This window comes from Aplysia californica, unplaced genomic scaffold, assembly GCF_000002075.1.
Source record: "Aplysia californica isolate F4 #8 unplaced genomic scaffold, AplCal3.0 scaffold00117, whole genome shotgun sequence".
Taxonomy (NCBI): domain Eukaryota; kingdom Metazoa; phylum Mollusca; class Gastropoda; order Aplysiida; family Aplysiidae; genus Aplysia; species Aplysia californica.
In genome coordinates, this window is record NW_004797387.1 from 1,314,042 (window position 1) to 1,331,768 (window position 17,727).

General features: G+C 38.8%; 2 protein-coding genes across 4 annotated transcripts in view; one reads left to right on the plus strand and one right to left on the minus strand.

The window, feature by feature from the left end:
* The window catches only part of LOC101856797 (E3 ubiquitin-protein ligase RNFT1), a 19,601-nt gene extending 14,408 nt beyond the window's left edge, over positions 1-5,193 (minus strand). Inside the window, exons 1-2 of the mRNA XM_013081141.2 lie at positions 5,166-5,193; positions 202-340 (exon numbers count right to left, since the gene is read on the minus strand). Coding sequence (XP_012936595.1) covers positions 202-333 — 132 coding nt within the window. The 5' untranslated portion in view covers positions 334-340; positions 5,166-5,193. The remainder of the gene's footprint in view (positions 1-201; positions 341-5,165) is intronic.
* Positions 5,194-5,287: 94 nt separating this feature from the next.
* Positions 5,288-17,727, plus strand: part of LOC101857017 (peroxisome assembly protein 12) — a 22,203-nt gene continuing 9,763 nt past the window's right edge. The window contains exons 1-7 of one of the 3 annotated variants that reach the window (XM_005095942.3): positions 5,288-5,550; positions 9,200-9,350; positions 12,548-12,656; positions 14,458-14,564; positions 15,630-15,722; positions 16,201-16,436; positions 17,387-17,558. In XM_005095942.3, coding sequence (XP_005095999.1) covers positions 9,222-9,350; positions 12,548-12,656; positions 14,458-14,564; positions 15,630-15,722; positions 16,201-16,436; positions 17,387-17,558 — 846 coding nt within the window. In that variant the 5' untranslated portion in view covers positions 5,288-5,550; positions 9,200-9,221. Of the gene's footprint in view, positions 5,551-5,602; positions 5,626-6,924; positions 7,033-9,199; positions 9,351-12,547; positions 12,657-14,457; positions 14,565-15,629; positions 15,723-16,200; positions 16,437-17,386; positions 17,559-17,727 lie in introns of those variants that run through there. The other 2 variants (XM_035969118.1, XM_035969117.1) reach the window with 2 other exon arrangements.

Consider the following 17,727-nt stretch of genomic DNA (forward strand, 5'->3'; position numbering starts at 1 on the left):
TCTCCTTGACAATGGGTGGCCGTCTTACAAAGGTTTGACTGTATATATATATATATTTATATATATCTCAAAAGAAATACCAGGTAGCACATGTTTTATACTCAAAACCAAAACTTCTTCAGAAAGTTTATTGAAAGCACTGTATTCCCCATAGATTCTGAACACACTGTTAACTTTAACAAGTCCATTATTACACATCACCTGCAGCTGCAAAGGAACAGGAAAATTTTGAAGACTCCATCTGAGAGACTGGTTGCCACTAGAACCTGATGAACTTGATGATGATGACGATGACGCTGATGTTGTTGAAGTTGATGAGGAAGGGTCAGACATCTTATCTCTAAAAGAAAGAAATAGCATACTTAGAATGAAACACTAACTTTTGTAACAAAAGAGAATGAAAAATTGTTGTGAACTTATTATGGACTGCAAGGCTGTAAATTGTCTAGTGAAAAGATTATGTACCACATGTATTGTAGTGTCTCTTTGTAAAGTAGTTATGGGGGCTCTTGTGGCCTAGAGGTTAAGGAGTTCTCTCATTCAATAGGTCCTCCGTTGGAACCCGGATAGCAACGGAAATATTAATTTTCTTCTCTAAAATGTCTCCTTTCACCTCCTTTCCTGCTCTCTGACAATGTTCTACTGCTTTCGACTCCACTTTCTGCCCCCCCCCCCCCTTACCTCCTTTGCCTCCTCCTCTGGGCCCCTGACTCTTTCTGCAGCCTTTCTACTGCTACTACTTGACTCCTTCTTATTGCTGTCTTTCAGTCCCACCCCTGATCTTATGGTAGGAAAGATTTACACACCTAGCCTTCTCGGGCAAGGATGAAAAATCTAAAACCCAGGCAAAATTAAGACTTTCCTACCCACTGAAAATGTTTAATGTGTCCCACATGCTCATTGCTCATATGACCTTTTATGCGAGCGCCGTCCAACATTTATCCCCCCCTCCCCCCAAAAAACAGATATCAAATTATATTGTAACAGTTCTCTATGTCTGTATGGATGTATATATACACACACTGTCACACACAAAGAAAATGAAAATGAAATGGTATAGGTTTAACAACATTATTAGGTTATTTAAGGGGCAGGACCTCCTAGTTTAACGTCCGTCTCCGATAGGACCGAGACAAGTGGGAAGTTCATGTAAAGTGTCTTTCCCAAGGACACAACGTCGGACCCAGCTGAGGCTCGAACCCCCGAACTCGCAATCTCACACACACACACATACATATATATTATATAATAATAATGCAGTTCTCTATTTACTTTTTTTTCATAATTGAAAACCAGGGTTGGGTTTATTTAAATCAGGTCGATTTAAATCAGTTGATTTTTAAAAATTTTAATCAACTTGATTTTAAAAATAAAACTCAGTGATTTAAATCACTTTAAAAAAGGTATTCTGTTTTTACATTCAGAATTCCTTTCCTTGGTTTTATAAAACAGATATAAGGTTTAGTAGACTAAAATAATCAAATCATGCTTAAAAGTCTGCTTTCCCCCCTGTCACTGTAAGTAGTAAAATAATACAGTATTCAATTTACTTTTTTTTCTTAATTGAAATTAGCATTTTCTTTTTCTTTTTAGACAAACACAAGTGCGCGCACACACACACACACTGTAATAAAATGCAAGTTTATCTATGCATAATTACCCCCCCCCCCCTTCCTTTTAGACTGACATTTTCTTCATTTTTAGTCTGTAGCCATAATTCACTGATATAGCAGATTAAGGCTTTCTAAAATTGCAGTTGCTTAAATTAATCATTAGTTAAAATAAAGACAATGCATTTTGCACTAAAAGAACATAATTTTAGCCACCAAAAATTCTAAACTGTGTCGACATTTTTTTTAAATTAAAAAAATCCAAAAAATCATTTAATTTTTAAAAAATCTGATTTAAATTTGAAAAATCGATTTTTTTTAAAATTTAAAAAATCAAAAAAATCACCAACCCTGCTGTTAGCCTTTGTTGTGTAGTACCGGGTATAATTTCTGATTTTGCAACTACTGTACTGCTGTTCACTTTTGACGTCACTTATACTGCCTAGCGTAAACACGGCCTCACGGGCACTCATGGCCTTCCGACCGCGTGGTATTGGTGAAATCGGGGTATTCCGATCGCTGTTTCCTTGCTCTTTCGGTATAAAACACCAAATGCCGTACACCATGTAAAAGTTCAGCTTTTCCTCGTTACAATGGTGTAAGTTGTTTATATATATGTCCGATTATTAGGAGCTGGAGAATCGCCGAGGAAAGCGAAGCCCCTCGCGGTCGGAACGCGTGGTCGGCCGGTTCAAAAATTGACACGTGTGCATTCAAATGCTTCGCGGAACGAGAGATTATTAAATACCGTCTTTTCATTGGCGGAGAACTGTAGCTTTCAACAGGCTTTCCCGTGGTATATATTTGGCCTTTGGCGTTTAAATAGAAAGCCTTTAAAAATACCGTCAAAATTTTTAAAGATCAGTTTTTACACAAAATATGTAAAACACCGGCTCAAAAAAGGTATCAATTAAAAGATAAGTTCATTTCCTATATTAGAATAAAGTAATATGTGTGGAATTATTTTGTATCAACCCTTCCGCGAGACTCGGAAAGCATGTATGTGACCCCGCACATGTTTTTGTAGAAAAATAACGATAGATCATCGCATTTGAGGTGATAAAATACTGATTTGTAATGATCTCAGTCTTGAAAAAAATTAGGCTCCACCATATATTTGTTATAGTTATAGTGACTGTACTGTGTTAATGTGGAGATGTTTAGTTCTCTTGGAACTCTTTCATCTGTCAAACATGGGGTTGCAGTGACCGACTTTTATTAAACAAATTTGATCCAATTCTAAACAACTACCATTTTCTTAAAAATTGACTGAGAGGTTAAAGAATGGTACCAAAATGCTCAGTCTCAATGGGGCCTTTCAAATGGAACAGATAAATTTGGCATATATATACAGCTACTTTGAAAATTTAGTTTCTGGTACCTACTTTTTTCTTAATTTGTGTAGAAATTTTGGCCAGATCATTTTAACCCAGGAAGGTCAAGGTCAAATTCACCCGAGTAGCCACGGGAGGCTATTCAGACAGGAGTGAGAATAGAGACGTGGCCCAAAAAGAATACAGGGAGAAACAGCAATGACCAAACAGGCCAGACAGCACAGAGCACCTCGTAATAGTTTTGTAGGGGTGCCAAGGCCTAGTTTCAATACACCCTAAAACGGGGTGCCCATTAGGCTTACAGATGGGATCAGTGGGTTGGGTCAATTGCCCGACTCGGACACCTGAAAACTAATGCGTTTGCTTTTCAAATTTTCAGGCAACGAGTCAGGCGAAGTTGGGTGCCGACTCAAAAACAAGGCTTCAAAAACAAACACATTTCTGAGTCCGACTCACCGACCCAAAAACAACGGAACATAAAAACAATAAAACCCATTTATGATTTGGGTATTTTTTAACTAATAATACACCTGTCTCATGTACAGGTTTGAATACTTTTTTTCTAGATCTAGTAGTATTTTGCATGCTGAACACAAATATATAATGGCCTTCATTTTTGCCACAAATCAATGGTTACTGAGATTTATGTTTGAAAACAGAGTTCTAACTAGGACCAGTGGCGTAGCAATATTTGACTTACTGTTAACAACATGGGGGGTTTCAGGGAGGGGCATGTCCCCCTGTATTTCACAATGGTTTGATGTTTTGGCAATTAGGATTGATATTTAAAAACAAGAAAACAATTGATTTGCAAGGGTTTTAGTGGCCACACATGTGTTCTGCAGCAAAAAATTATAGGTAGTGTCAATTGCCACCGAATGACGCGGTGGCAATTGACAAAAATTGACTTTTTGTCAATTGCCACCAAGTAAATTGGAGCTCTTTTGCGTTGGTGGGTAGATCTAGCTTATTGTGCTCAAGTGCTCGGTGTTGTTGGGAAGATTGAAGAATACCGGACCACTCGTACATTATGTTGTGCGAGAAAGTGGGGTAGGTGGGGCGGGTGGTTGGGGTGTAGGAGGGGGGAGGGCTGGGGGGTTCAGGGGGGTCTCCCCCCCCTGACAAAATTTCAATGAATAGATCTACCGGTCCGAGATTCTCCATTGAGAGAGATGGGAAAATTATGAATTCCTATGATTGAGACATAGGCAAAGTCAGTCCGCTGGTCCGGTATTCTTCAATCTTACCGCATTCGCCTCTGTCCCTCTGTGTGTGTGTGTTTGTGTGTGTGTGTGTGTATGTGTGTGTGTGTGTGTGTGTGTGTGTGTGTGTGTGTGTGTGTGTGTGTGTGTATGTCTTTTCTTGACCCCCGTCCCCCGATTTATGTTCTCCGATATAACGTGAATTTCTGCTTGAGTTTGTGTGCGTTTGTGACCTTCAATTTCTAGAATTGCCTGTGTTGGTTCTACACCAAAGTGTAGGCTAAAGCTAGCCTAGATCTAGGCCTACGTCTAATTGAAAACACGCCAAGTTGGTACGGTAGCTCTAGTCTAGATGCTCGTCCAATGAAATTAGTTAAGAACAAATTGACCCATTAGACACACATTATGTAGGCTATTGCTAAAGAATTAAAGATAGAATCTAGTGTTGTTTTGAGACTTGACACCGCTTCACTCCGTGGCAATTGACAAAAAGTCAATTTTTGTCAATTGCCACCACGCGTCACTCGGTGGCAATTGACGCTAGATCTAGATCTAGATCTAGAATCTAGATCTACCAAAATTATGGCAGTTTAGCCTTCATGTGCATCTGTGTGTGGGTGTATATTAAAAGTAAAAGGAAGTGGCTATTCTCACCCGGGGTGAAATACGATCGACCTCTCACCCCGGGTGAGACTTGCCACCATATCTAGATCTAGATCTAGTTGTAGAGTCTGTCCGTTAGTCTAGATATAGATATAGATCTAGAATCTAGATCTAGATCTATATCTAATCTAGATTTAGATCTCTAGATCTAGATCTAGTATTAGATCTAGATCTAGATTCTAGTCTACTCCATACTCATAAAAACTGATTAAAACTAAGGCCAGCAAAGGGTCTTGGCATCTGGAAGTGCCAGTACAAAGAATGAACTATGACTCCGAACGCTTAACACACTCTAGTATTGAAAGAAAATGTCACGCTACATTATTTTGTATAATATTTGTGGTATCCTGACTGACCCAGCCTGAACAGCTTTGTTTACTTGCCTGATAGCATAGCCTACTGGTGAGATGGCAGAAACGGAAATGGAAACTGGAAATCTTTTTCAAATCGGTACAAAAATGGTTGCTGCTCTTTTAGTTTATAAAACAACATTCAAACGATGGGACCACAACACAACACAACAACACTAGGCTAGGCTACCTTGATCTCGGCCGAGCCTAGAATTCTCTTCTCAGCCCAGCCCAGCCCAGCTCTTCTACTCTTGAAAAATCAGAGACAATAGGCACCTAATAGATCTAGAATCTAGTAGCCTAGGCTAGCAGAAGACGTTAACTTGAATCTAGGCACATTCTGCTGATCTCTAGATCTAGATCTAGAAACAAGAATCCACTGTGAACTGTGGTAAATTTTGTAAATTTTTACTTTCACTTTTCACTCCCACACTCAGAGATGCACTGCTTCGGGAATCATTCTGCAGTACTGTTTGCTGCAGTCTCAACCTTAGGAATTCATCAGAGTCTAGATCTAGATTAGATAGATCTAGATCAAGATCTAGGCTAATTTTGCCATTAGCGCCAGTGCTTAATAAAACCCTGTGTGTTAGGGGACCGTTAGCTCCAATAGCGCTTGGCGCTAGGGGACCGTACGCCCGCATAGTGTTTGGCGCTAGGGGACCGTACGTCCTTTGCGCTGAGGCGTGGTGTTACGGGACCGTACGCTGATATATGTGCATGCATCTGGACTTTGCAAAAATACTGGAGGAAAACGGCCAGTTTGACGAAGCTCCTGACGTAAGGAGTTATTACTAGGACTAGGAGAATGTTTATAACAACTGTCAATATAAGAAATCAAAGCGAAGGAGTGGGGGGGGGGGGAGAGAGAGAGAGAAAGAGAGAGAGATGGAAAGAGTTGGCGAAGGGAATGTGGGGGCGAAGGGAATGTGGGGGCGAACGATGGGGTCGGCAGGGTATAATTATGCTATTAGATTGAGAAGAGATCATTAATCAGGTAAAACTTTGTGTGAAATAAGTTAAGAGTATAAATTAAATTCATAGTATACCAACTTACGCCTATAGAGCGGTCAAAAATGCACGGCGCAACTTATTGTGAAATATCTCTTTACCTATCGAACATAGGAGCTTCGTTAAACTGACCGTTTTCCTCCAGTATTTTTGCAAAGTCCAGATGCATGCATATCTGCGTAGGTCCCGTAACACCACGCCTTAGCACAGACGGTCCCCTAGCGCCAAACACTATGGGGGCGTACGGTCCCCTAGCGCCAAACACTATGGGGGCGTACGGTCCCCTTGCGCCAAGCGCTATTGGGGCGTACGGTCCCCTAACATCAGCCGTGTGTTAAAATCTAAATATTGAGCTTAATCTACCTTTTATTGTTGGGAGTTTTGATGGCCGAATGGACAAAGCGTGGGTTCGAATCCCATTCTCCTGGAAGTTTTTTTTTTCTTTTTTTGTTTTTTTTTCTCTTTTTCATCTAATTCTTCTCTTCCCGACTGACCAACAATTTTTTCCCATAAAATTATTATAACTTGTTGCTTTGTAGTTTTTTATGTAGCCTAGTGATGAAGCATGCACATTCTCATCATTCTGGTTTTGTCCCCAAGAGGAGCTTTTACCTACAAAGTATTATATTTTCTTTTTACCAATGATTTTATAAAGGCCTTGTTAAAGTTCAATAGTGGCGTTCCTTGGTCTGTGAGTCTAATTCTAAATTATAATTTTTTTAAAAATATTTTAGGCTCAGAGGAAGAAAAAAAAACCCATCCAGGACCGGGATTCGATGCCACGCTTGGAAGCACTGAACATGTAGACAGCTTGTGTGCATACGTTCTCCAGGCCTATAAGAGAATGTGACACTACCCGCTGGTAATTAAAATGCCGAAGCCTAGATCAGGCGACGTCATGTGTGATGGCAAAATATAAAGAGTGCATGCAGAGTTAATATTTTTAGGTAGATTTCAGATCTATTGTATGACGACACCGCGGACAGATATAAGATCTAGATCTAGATTCTAGATTTTGTATAGAGTGCTTCGAGTATGCACCGTAGAACTCTAGTGTTATTGTTATCCAAGCGTCTTTTGACTTACTTGATCAAACAGTGCCAGAAACAATTGTTACATCCAGATCTAGCTAGATCTACCCAATATTGATCGGAATGAGACAAAATCGTAAAAAATGGAGTCAAATCCTAGGAGGTTTATCAAGAAACTGAGAAAGCTTCCGCAATTCAGGCAGAACTATCATGTAGAAACGATGGCTACTAGATCTAGATCTAGTACTGGCATTTCAAATAGCATGGAGCTTTTCAGAACGCAGCGTTTCAAATAGCATGGGAGCTATTTAGAACGCGGCGTTGCAAATAGCGCTTCTGCCTAAAAAAATACGAAGTGGCTAGCCATACTTAAGTACGAGTACGCGGCTAGACTGGCTAGCCGTACTGTAGGTTTGGTCCAATTGACCAAAACCTGTTGATTCCACAGGCAGGGTTGGGTTGATTTAAATCAGTTGTTTCTTTGTATTAAATCAACTTGATTTTTTTTAAAATTTATTTTTATTCAGTTTTTACATATTTAAACATTCAGAATTCCTTTCCTAGGTTTTATAGAACAGATATAAGGTTTAGTAGACCAATATAATCATGCTTAAGTCTGCTTTTCCCCCTGCTGTCACTGTAAAATAATACAGTTTAATCTATTTTGGGTTTTTTCATAACTGAAATCTGGGTTTGGTTGATTTAAATCAGTCGATTTTTTGTATTTAAATCAACTGGATTTTTAAAATAAAAATCAGTGATTTAAATCTCTTTTTAAAAAATGTATTCAGTTTTTACATATGTTCAGAATTCCTTTCCTTGGTTTTATAAAACAGATGTATAAGGTTTAGTAGACTAATATAATCATGCTTAAAAGTCTGCTTTCCCCCCTGTCACTAAAAGTAATACAGGATTCAATTTACTTTTTTTCATAACTTCATAGTTGAAATTAGCATTTTTTCTTTTGTTTTGAACAAACAGAATCGCACACACACACACACACACACACACACACACACACACACACACACACACACACGCTCACACACACACACACACAGACTAAGGAAATGTCTAGCTTTATTAACTGTAAACTTTTATTGAATATGAGATCAAAACAATTGTGACTGAAGAGAATAAAAACATTAACAAATAAATCACAATGTAACAAAAATAAAATTCAGATATTATTGCAAGGAACAAAATGACAACTGAAGGAATTTTGAAAATAAATCACTTTCATACAATATTAACAGTATTACAATAACCAACAATTTAGATAATGTTTAAATTACCCATTGAGTTGTTTGGGGTTGAAGGTTTTGAAAAGAAACACAATACAGTATTCAATTTACTTTTTTTTTCATAATCGAAATTAGTATTTTCTTTTTCTTTTTAGACAAACACAAGTGTGCGCACTGTAATATAATGCACGTTTATCTATGCTTAATTACCCCCCCCCCCCCCCCCCCTTCCTTTTAGACTGACATTTTCTTCACTGATATAGCAGATAAAGGCTTTCTTTTGCAGTTTCATAAATTAATCATTAGTTAAAATAAATAAAGACAATGCATTTTGCACTAAAAAAACATACTTTTAGCCACTACAGATCACAAACTGTGGAGACATTTTTTTTTTAATTTAAAAAATCCGATTTAAATTTTAAAAATCGATTTAAAAAATTTTTATTCTGTAATTGCATCTTGAACTGTTTGGATTCTACCTCCTAGCTCATCTCTCCCAAATCTGACCCAAACTACATTAAAAAGTATCTGACTGGGCTTGATTTCTCGATTTGTATAATTTTGCAGTAAGAATTTTGTCATGTGAAAGAATGATCGCATCCAATTTTTTGTACCATCCATCTTTATATATGTAAGCAGGCCTTAAGTTCTTTCAGCCCTTAACATTTTGGTTTCAGTTCTTTGGCTCACCAGACAAATCAGCCAAAGCTGAAGTAAGTCTCATCTAAGATTTCTCTTGTCACATTTCTCTGAGGTCTGTCCTGGACTCGGTGATCATGGCGGAACACGGAGCTCACCTAACCTCTAGTGGTGTGTCTGACGCCAGTCTGCCCAGTATCTTTGAGGTTTTGGCACAACAGAGTTTATCGGCCACTCTGCATCCTGCAATTGGTCATGCTGTCAGGGTAAGTCCATGTATTCATGTAAATTTATGTGTTAGGATAAATGCATAGAGGACAGCTGGTTCCTTGTCTGGCTTCTGAGCACAGCTGAAAAGTTTTGGGGACGCTACACATTTTTAACTCTCAAAATTTTGTTATACAGTACTCTCCGCCTAAGAACCCGGTGATCGGGAGCAAGGAAAATGTGGGATATGAGGCGAACAAGATCTTAACCGATGCACCAGAGGAAGAATCTACGGTGACCCATGTTAAAGCCCACAACCGGTAACATGGTCACCTTTCACTCTAAAATGAACTGACGTGACCTCTGGGTGGGTTTATGACATATGGTGAGTAAAGAGTGGTCAACCTTGATGACCGATCATAATGGCAAGAGGCACGTCATTTTTACTTATTATCCTACCCTGAGTCTCAAGATCTTCACTTATCCCCTTTACCTGTCCAAAATTTATAGCTTTCCCCACCTTAATTGTTTCACACCATTACGTTGTGACTACACCAATTAAAATTCAGTCTTTCACAAATTCGGGAGTGGAGACAACTGCTGCAATGGTCAGGGAAGAGTTCACAGTTTGATGTAATCCCACCTGGAACAAATTTGTAGACCCTGCCCACCCAGCGAGTAATGTAAGTTTAGGTGGGGAGCTCAGATGCAAGTGAGATGTTTGGGGAAAGCAAACACGTGGGTCAGTTCACACCTCGGTATGATCCCGTCCGGTGAAAATATTGTACAGTTTCTTCAGAGAGTTTTACAACGCTTTTATGTTATCGCATTCAACGGAGTGGCTGATCTTTAATGCGACGGGCAGTTCAATGATCTCAATTTTTCACTCTTGGTTGATCGGCTATGCCCGCCCAGATTTTGGTTCCGTAAATTATGGTCTGAAAAGCAGGACCTTAGCCAAATGTAGACTTTCATAGTGAATCAGAACGAGATCTTAGGGGTGACTTTTGTATAGTAAAAATTCTGTTTTCTTACAACAGCGGGATCTTAAGGGAACTAGGATCGTAAGCAGTGGGACTTTAGGCGGAGACTACTGTAATTATAGTGGATAATGCAGCTGTTTCAGTGAATTTCACTTTTTATCTCATTCGAATGCAATATAATGGTAGCAGACTTTTGAAATGATAGATTGAATTATGTTTTTAGAGAAATGCTTACAGAACACTCTCTGTCTCTATATTCCCTCAAATTGGTAAAGAGATTGACTTTGGGAATTTCTCATTGTGTTTTGCTTGAAAGGCCTGACATTTCTTCTATCATGAGTTGATGCTTTTATTCTTCCCTTGACCTAGTGCTTTATCAAGTATCTTTATCCTTGACCTATTTTTCTCATTTACAAAGTCATTTGCTTTTTGAGTATGTACTTCACACAGAACTAATTGTCTTAACTATTTCAACTGCTTTGTTTATACGACTCCACCATACGACATTATGGTTGCATTGGTGGATTAGTGGTTAGGCTCTCAGACTCCTAACTGTAAGGTCGTGGGTTTGAATCCAGTGGGGCTGAATGTTATGTCCCTGGGAAACTTAACGCGAATTTTCCTCACTTCACCCAGGTGGGAATGGGAACCCAGCTCTAGACAGTGAAAGATCTTGTCAGTTTATTGGTGTTTGAGCGTTTAATCAGCTGCTTGCTTTGTATTCTTTCAAAGAAGCTGAGAATGTTTCGGAGTGTTCTATAGTCTGGTGGGGTGTAAAGGGCGTAGAGCTTGCTGTCAAGTGGGGATATGCGCTATACAAATGCCATTATAATTATTATTACAGTGGATGTCGGATTCAATGAGGTCACATTCAACGAGAAGTCGATTCCAACGAGACAATCCATAATCCCCGATTTTTCCCTCTATATCTCTTTGTAAATGTACGTCGGCTCCAAGGAGGTTCCAAACAGACCGAAGTCGCTTTCAACGAGATCGCGATAACCAAATAAAAGCAATTAGCGGCCCCAAAAGCGAAGAATTTTTCTCCTTTCTCTCCATCTCACGCGAAGCACAAGGCCCATCCTCGATTCCTAACACATTGTATTGTTAGATCTAGTGTACCTCGTAATATGGGCCCCAAAGCCAAGAAGATGGAGTAGGGACGTGACGAGATGGCTGGGAACACGATGCAGGCTGTGTGAAACTGGATAAACTCTGGATGGGTAGGTCTAGATCGGGACCTTCATTTTTTTCAATTTGCTTTTCTTCCCTGATCAGAAAATTTATGTAGATCTAGGCCTAGATGTGAGAGGGTATGTTTCCACACAAGAAGTGTTCCGGAAAAAAAAAATGTTATGCAGAAATGACGGTTAATAATAATAATAATAATAATTGCATTTATATAGCGCATATCCATGCTCAAGAGCATGCTCTATGCGCTTTACAACTATTATTACCCCAGCAGACCCTCTGAGAACACTCAGAAACATTCTCGGCTTCCGCGGAAGCATACAGTGCAAGCTGCGGATTTCACGCGCTCAAACACTATCAAACTGACAAGATCGTTCACTGTCTATAGCCGGGTACCCATTTCCACCTGGGTGAAGTGAGGAAAATTCGTGCAAAGTGCCTTTCCCAAGGACACAACGTCGGGCCCCTGACGGGATTCGAACCCACGACCATAAGGTTGCGAGTCCGAGAGCCTAACCACTAGGCCACCGACGCCACCGACGTTAGAACACAGCTCAAACATGCGCACACTGATGTGATGCTGTTTCAGATTTTCGTCATTGGGGGAACAACTGTTTTAACTACAGGTACTGGCACATCGTGTAATATAATCAATTGTCTCCTTTCTTAAGTCTTAGTCACGTTCAATGAGAGGTCGGATTCAACGAGGACAACAAGCCGGTCCCGGCGACCTCGCTGAATGCGACACCCACTGTATTATTATTATTTTTATTATTATTATTATTATTTTTTACAGTAACGAATGGCGTACTGAGCTGTCGTTTTTTTCTATATTTAGACATGTATCATATTCTGTTTCTGTGGTTTTAACTGTTACCCAACAAAATCCTATTGTCAGCTTTGGGGATCAGATGAATAGGAAAGGAAAACCGATCCATTGTGTGATTGCCAAATTATGGTGCTTGAAAGTTCCCAGGGAAAACTACTCCTTAGTTCTGTATTTCCATTATTAATTTTTCATGAACTTTTTATTTGTGAAAAATTTTGAATTCCCACATATCTGATTCTTCCCGTAATGCTAGGTTTTTGCTGAGAAGTATCCAGAGCGGCTTGGCGTTTTAGTGCGTTACTATGATGAGATTTACCTGCTGTTTGACACCCTGGTGCAGTCCTACTACCTCAAGAAGCATGGTAGGTCTCTCTCTGCTTCTTCTCAGTCCACAGCCAGCCATTTTCCTTGAAGGATGTATTTTTACTGAAGGCTATTTAAAATGGGTTGTGATGTAGTGGAATCAGGTGCTTGTCAATTTTTGTATATATATTTATGAAGTTATTGGTACCATTATAAAGCCATTCCATTTGTCTTGCTTGTGATGAAAAAAAATTATCCATCTATCACAAATAAAAGTAGAGATATTCGCAGTTGAAGGAGATGGGGTCGCCTGATTTTAGAGATAAAATAAATGAGAAAATGGCCACCAAGTTCTGTGTCTTGCGTGGCTTCAAGAGACCTTGGAAACAAATAATGTACATTTTTTGGTGCCTTATATCAACTTTTTTCATTGAAATCTTCACAGAAATGTGTTTTTCAATAGATATAAAAGGTGTTGAACCAAAATAACAAATTTGAAAAAAATTGCAAAACCCGCGGAAAAATGCTGATTTCTTTGATTTCACCATTTTGATGAGCGCCTGATTTCACTGCGTTGCCTCACAAATTGAGAAAATATTGTCCTTACATCCCTTGATTCTTTGAAGAATTGGAGAAACCTTTCTTATTTTGAAAATTGCAGCCAGAGTAACTTGCTAGAAAGCTGCCTTGTCCTGCATGCCCCTTACTTTTGCCATGCAATGATCTGTCGAAGACTCAGAGATTTTATCAGAATTCTGGTAAACACCAGCATATGTGTCCCCGGCACTTTCATAATATCATAGTATTAGGTAGGCCAACGCTGCGAGTTTGCGCATTGCACAAATGCATGCAAGCGAGGCGAAGTGTCAACTTTGGGTCTAATTCATGCCATTAAAATTTTTTCTCCAGAATGATGTTGGCACTCAAAAAGGAAATTTACATATATCCGTTATGTTCTTTCCTCTTTCGAATTTTTTTTTTTTTTTTTACACTGTGGCCAATTAATTAATAATCCTGTGGGAAAATGACAACAGGGTCCACAAGTGGATCGTCGCACTCCATACATTTGGTCACAAATATTTTTGGAAGGTAGGGTTATTTGAAGGAAAATCCGTCAACCTAGGGACATGGAAATGACTGAATTCTTCTACCACAAAAGAGGAGAGGTCACCGGGGTTTTTTTTATCTTAATAGTAGGTGAAAATGATAAAGTGACAAAAGAAGCTGTAGGAAAATTAGTAGAAAATGGAATTACCAGAAATTGTTATTTTTTAAAAAGAACATAATATTCGAATATACTCAACTGAAATGCCAACCTTAAGCTCACTCAGTTACTCATGTTCACGTCAATCTTTAAAGCTATTATTATCCAAACTTTGTTTTTACACCCTGTGGAACAAAATTTGGCATATCTTAAAAATTACTCATGCTATTTGAAAAAAAATCAGTGTGTTCAGCGTTGAATTTGCAACATTAATATATGCCCTTATTTCAATGTCCAGAATTTGGACAACTGGGACCTTTCTCCAAGCACACACACATTTTGTCTTGAGCTCACCCTCTCACATTGTGCATTTAGAAGGACTATTGTTATGTTATATATAGTTTGGGCTGTTGATAAGTTTGTTTTTTAAAGGCATAAAGTATTCTTTTTCCTTCAAGATATTTCCAAAAGAGGTATGATAGATTGTTGTTATGACTGTTTGAAAGCTACTTATCAGTCTTACTATTTAATGTTCACACAATATCTAACTCTAACACACTCACTTAAGGAACGGTACAATTATTTATTTCCTTAAACATTTGAAATGTGGAGAGATACACTTGAAATCCTTCCTTATATGTATTTTCCCAATCCAGGGGGTTCATTTGCTGAAAATTTCTACGACTTGAAGCGTGTTCCAAGTGGGAATGTGGATTCCTCTGTTTTGTCACAAAGACTCAGACTCCGGGCATTGGCTTGCTTAGTAAGTGGTTGACTATTGCGATCAGTGAATGAGAGAGATTGATGGCATTTACAATTTTTTTCTTTTTTGAAACCTTGTACTTGTGTAGCAGCTGAAGTAGCGTTTTAGTTAAGGTAAAAATTGCATTCTTAAAAGGTTATATAAAAGTTATATATTAGAGGACACTTTCCTTTTGTACTCGCTAGTGTAAAAGCAAATGTGTCATGATGGGGTAAAATCAGGCTCTTGTCAATTTTTGGGTATATGAAGTAATTGGTACCATCTTAAAGCTTGTTCGGTTGTCTTGCTTTCAATGAAAATCATGGGCAAGCTGCTCTGTCTTTAATTGAGGTCAAGATATTTAGGATTAAAAGAAGTAGGGGGTCATCTGGTTTTAGAGGTAAAATTAGTGAGAAAATGGCCACCAAAGCTTGGTGACTTTCAAAGCTTGAGAGTACTTGAAAATTATAAATTTACATTCTTTGTGCCTTTGATCAATGTTTATCTGCAAAATCCATTCAGCAATATATTTTTTTAATGGACATAAAAGATGTTGAGGCAATCATTTTCTGTTTTCAAGCATTAGAGAAAAGTACAATATAGGTTCTGTAGGAAGACAAGTTTAATGATGTGGTTCCAGTGGACACAAAGAATTTTATAGAGAAGAGAATGCAGTTGAAATCTGCTTGGAGAAAATGTTCGTTTTGGTGGTTCATTAGCCCATTGAAGCAACATACTAGGATACCGACCCACTCCCCAGGATAAAGTATTTTGAGGTGTCTTTTAGCAAGTCGGTTGAAACCCCAAATACATAAAGTAGACCAAAACGTTGTAAAGACTGCAAAAGAAGACAGTGAGGATGGTTTTGGCTCAGTAGTTAGTCAATAAATGTCTCATGCCTGAGGTCAGGGTTTAAACCTTCTTCACATGGGCAGTCCCAAAGTACACACTTTACTTGTCATAAAAGTGAGTGGGCTCATTTTAAGTGACAAAGAAGATGCTGACCATCGCCTTATCATGGTGAATGAAGTACACTATGAATTTGGTTTTCACACAGTTTTTCTTACCTTTGATCTCTCTGTGCAGGTTTTGATACCCTACATAAAACAAAAGCTGCACAGTCTGTATGAGAAATTGCTGTATAACATGGGAGATTCTGGACGGAGAGCTTTTCTACAGGTAAGTGTTTTAACTACCTATCATGGGCAAGCTGCTCCCTTTGGCTTGCAGCCAGAACCGTTGAGGCCCTGGCAGTGGCTTGGTCACATTCCTTTACGACAAATACGACATATTGATTTTCAGAAATTGCTGAAAACAGGTCTATTTTACCAGGAGTTCTTTCATTAGATGAAGAACTATCGAAGTAGGTTCATTTCTCATGATTTAATGACCACTTTAGTCATATGTATGTCACTTTCAGGTTTTATACCAAAGCAGGGCTCTGGCATTATAGGAAAAACCCCTCTGGAGATAAAGCATTAAGTGTAAGAATTGTTATTTTCAGCTTTTGTTTTCTTATTTAACCACATATTTATTCTGTATGTTTAATGTACTTTTTGCTTGCTAATGCAACTTCCATATTTTTTCTGTAATTTTCACAAATTTCCAGTAGCATCCCTGATTATGGTTGCATGGTGACAATGTTTTCTACCCACAGAGAGAAGCTAGCAAGCGTCAGAAACTGAAGGGTCTGTACCTTCTGTGCTTCCCGTATGCCTCCTCCGCCTGGGAGCTCCTTACACTGATCTACCAACTACAGTACATGTTGCGACACGGCCGCTGGCACAGTCCCAGCATGCATCTGTCTGGCACGGAGCTCAGACATGTCTCTGACGAGGATGTGGTGGAAAATGATGCTGTCGGGCTGTTTGACGCCTCTTGGTCTAATATGAGGTGGGGGAGGGCAGAGAGAGAGAGAGAGAGAGAGAGAGTAAGAGGGGGAGGGGACAGAGAGAGAAAGAGAGAAGGAGATTCAAAGGGACACAGGAAGAGGGAAAGAGGGGGGGTATTTTCATCGAAGAGGGCAATTAGTTTTTATGTGAATTCAGGACTACATTTCAATCTCTAGGTAATATAGAAGAACTGTGCTTTGTGCTCTTTGGTCAGTTGATGCCATGTAGCACTGCACTGTGAATGACATTAGTTTAAACCTTCAGTGGGTCATTCTTGAACTTACGCTGTTGACGTTTACGGCTTTTGACTGTTTATTACAAGTTCCTTAGTCTATGTGTTGTACTTTTAACTGTTTATAACAAGTTCCTTAGTTTATGTGTTGTACTTTTAACTGTTTATCACAAGTTCCTTAGTTTATGTGTTGTACTTTTAACTGTTTATTACAAGTTCCTTAGTTTATGTGTTGTACTTTTAACTGTTTATTACAAGTTCCTGAGTTTATGTGTTGTACTTTTGACTATTTATTACAAGTTCCTTAGTTTATGTGTTGTACTTTTGACTGTTTATTACAAGTTCCTTAGTTTATGTGTTGTACTTTTGACTGTTTATTACAAGTTCCTTAGTTTATGTGTTTTACTTTTGACTGTTTATTACAAGTTCCTTAGTTTATGTGTTGTACTTTTAACTGTTTATTACAAGTTCCTGAGTTTATGTGTTGTACTTTTGACTATTTATTACAAGTTCCTTAGTTTATGTGTTGTACTTTTGACTGTTTATTACAAGTTCCTTAGTTTATGTGTTTTACTTTTGACTGTTTATTACAAGTTCCTTAGTCTATGTGTTGTACTTTTAACTCTAAAAGCTTATCCACTATTATAATTCAAATTCTCTTTTGTTTTGACTTTAAGAGAGTGATATCAACAGCAGTCATGGTCATTTTCTCTATTCAGTGTCCGGAGTCGGCTTTTACGCTTGATAAAGCTGACCTTGAATTCAGCGGCAGTGGCAATGTCTACCAGTCTGTCGGTCGGTGTGTTCTTCCTACAGTTCCTGGAGTGGTGGTATGCGAGTGACTCCAGTGCTACCTCCCTCACAGCCCTCCCAGTTCCGGCACCACCACATGTAAGTGGCTAATGATTGGGGTGGAGTTGTTTTGTTGCCAGCAGGTCTCAAGGTTCAGACATATTGTTCATAAACCAAGACACAGCAACACACACATCATCTCTCTCTCTCTCTCTCTCTCTCTCTCTCTTTCTCTCTCTCTCTCTCTCTCTCTCTCTCTCTCTCTCTC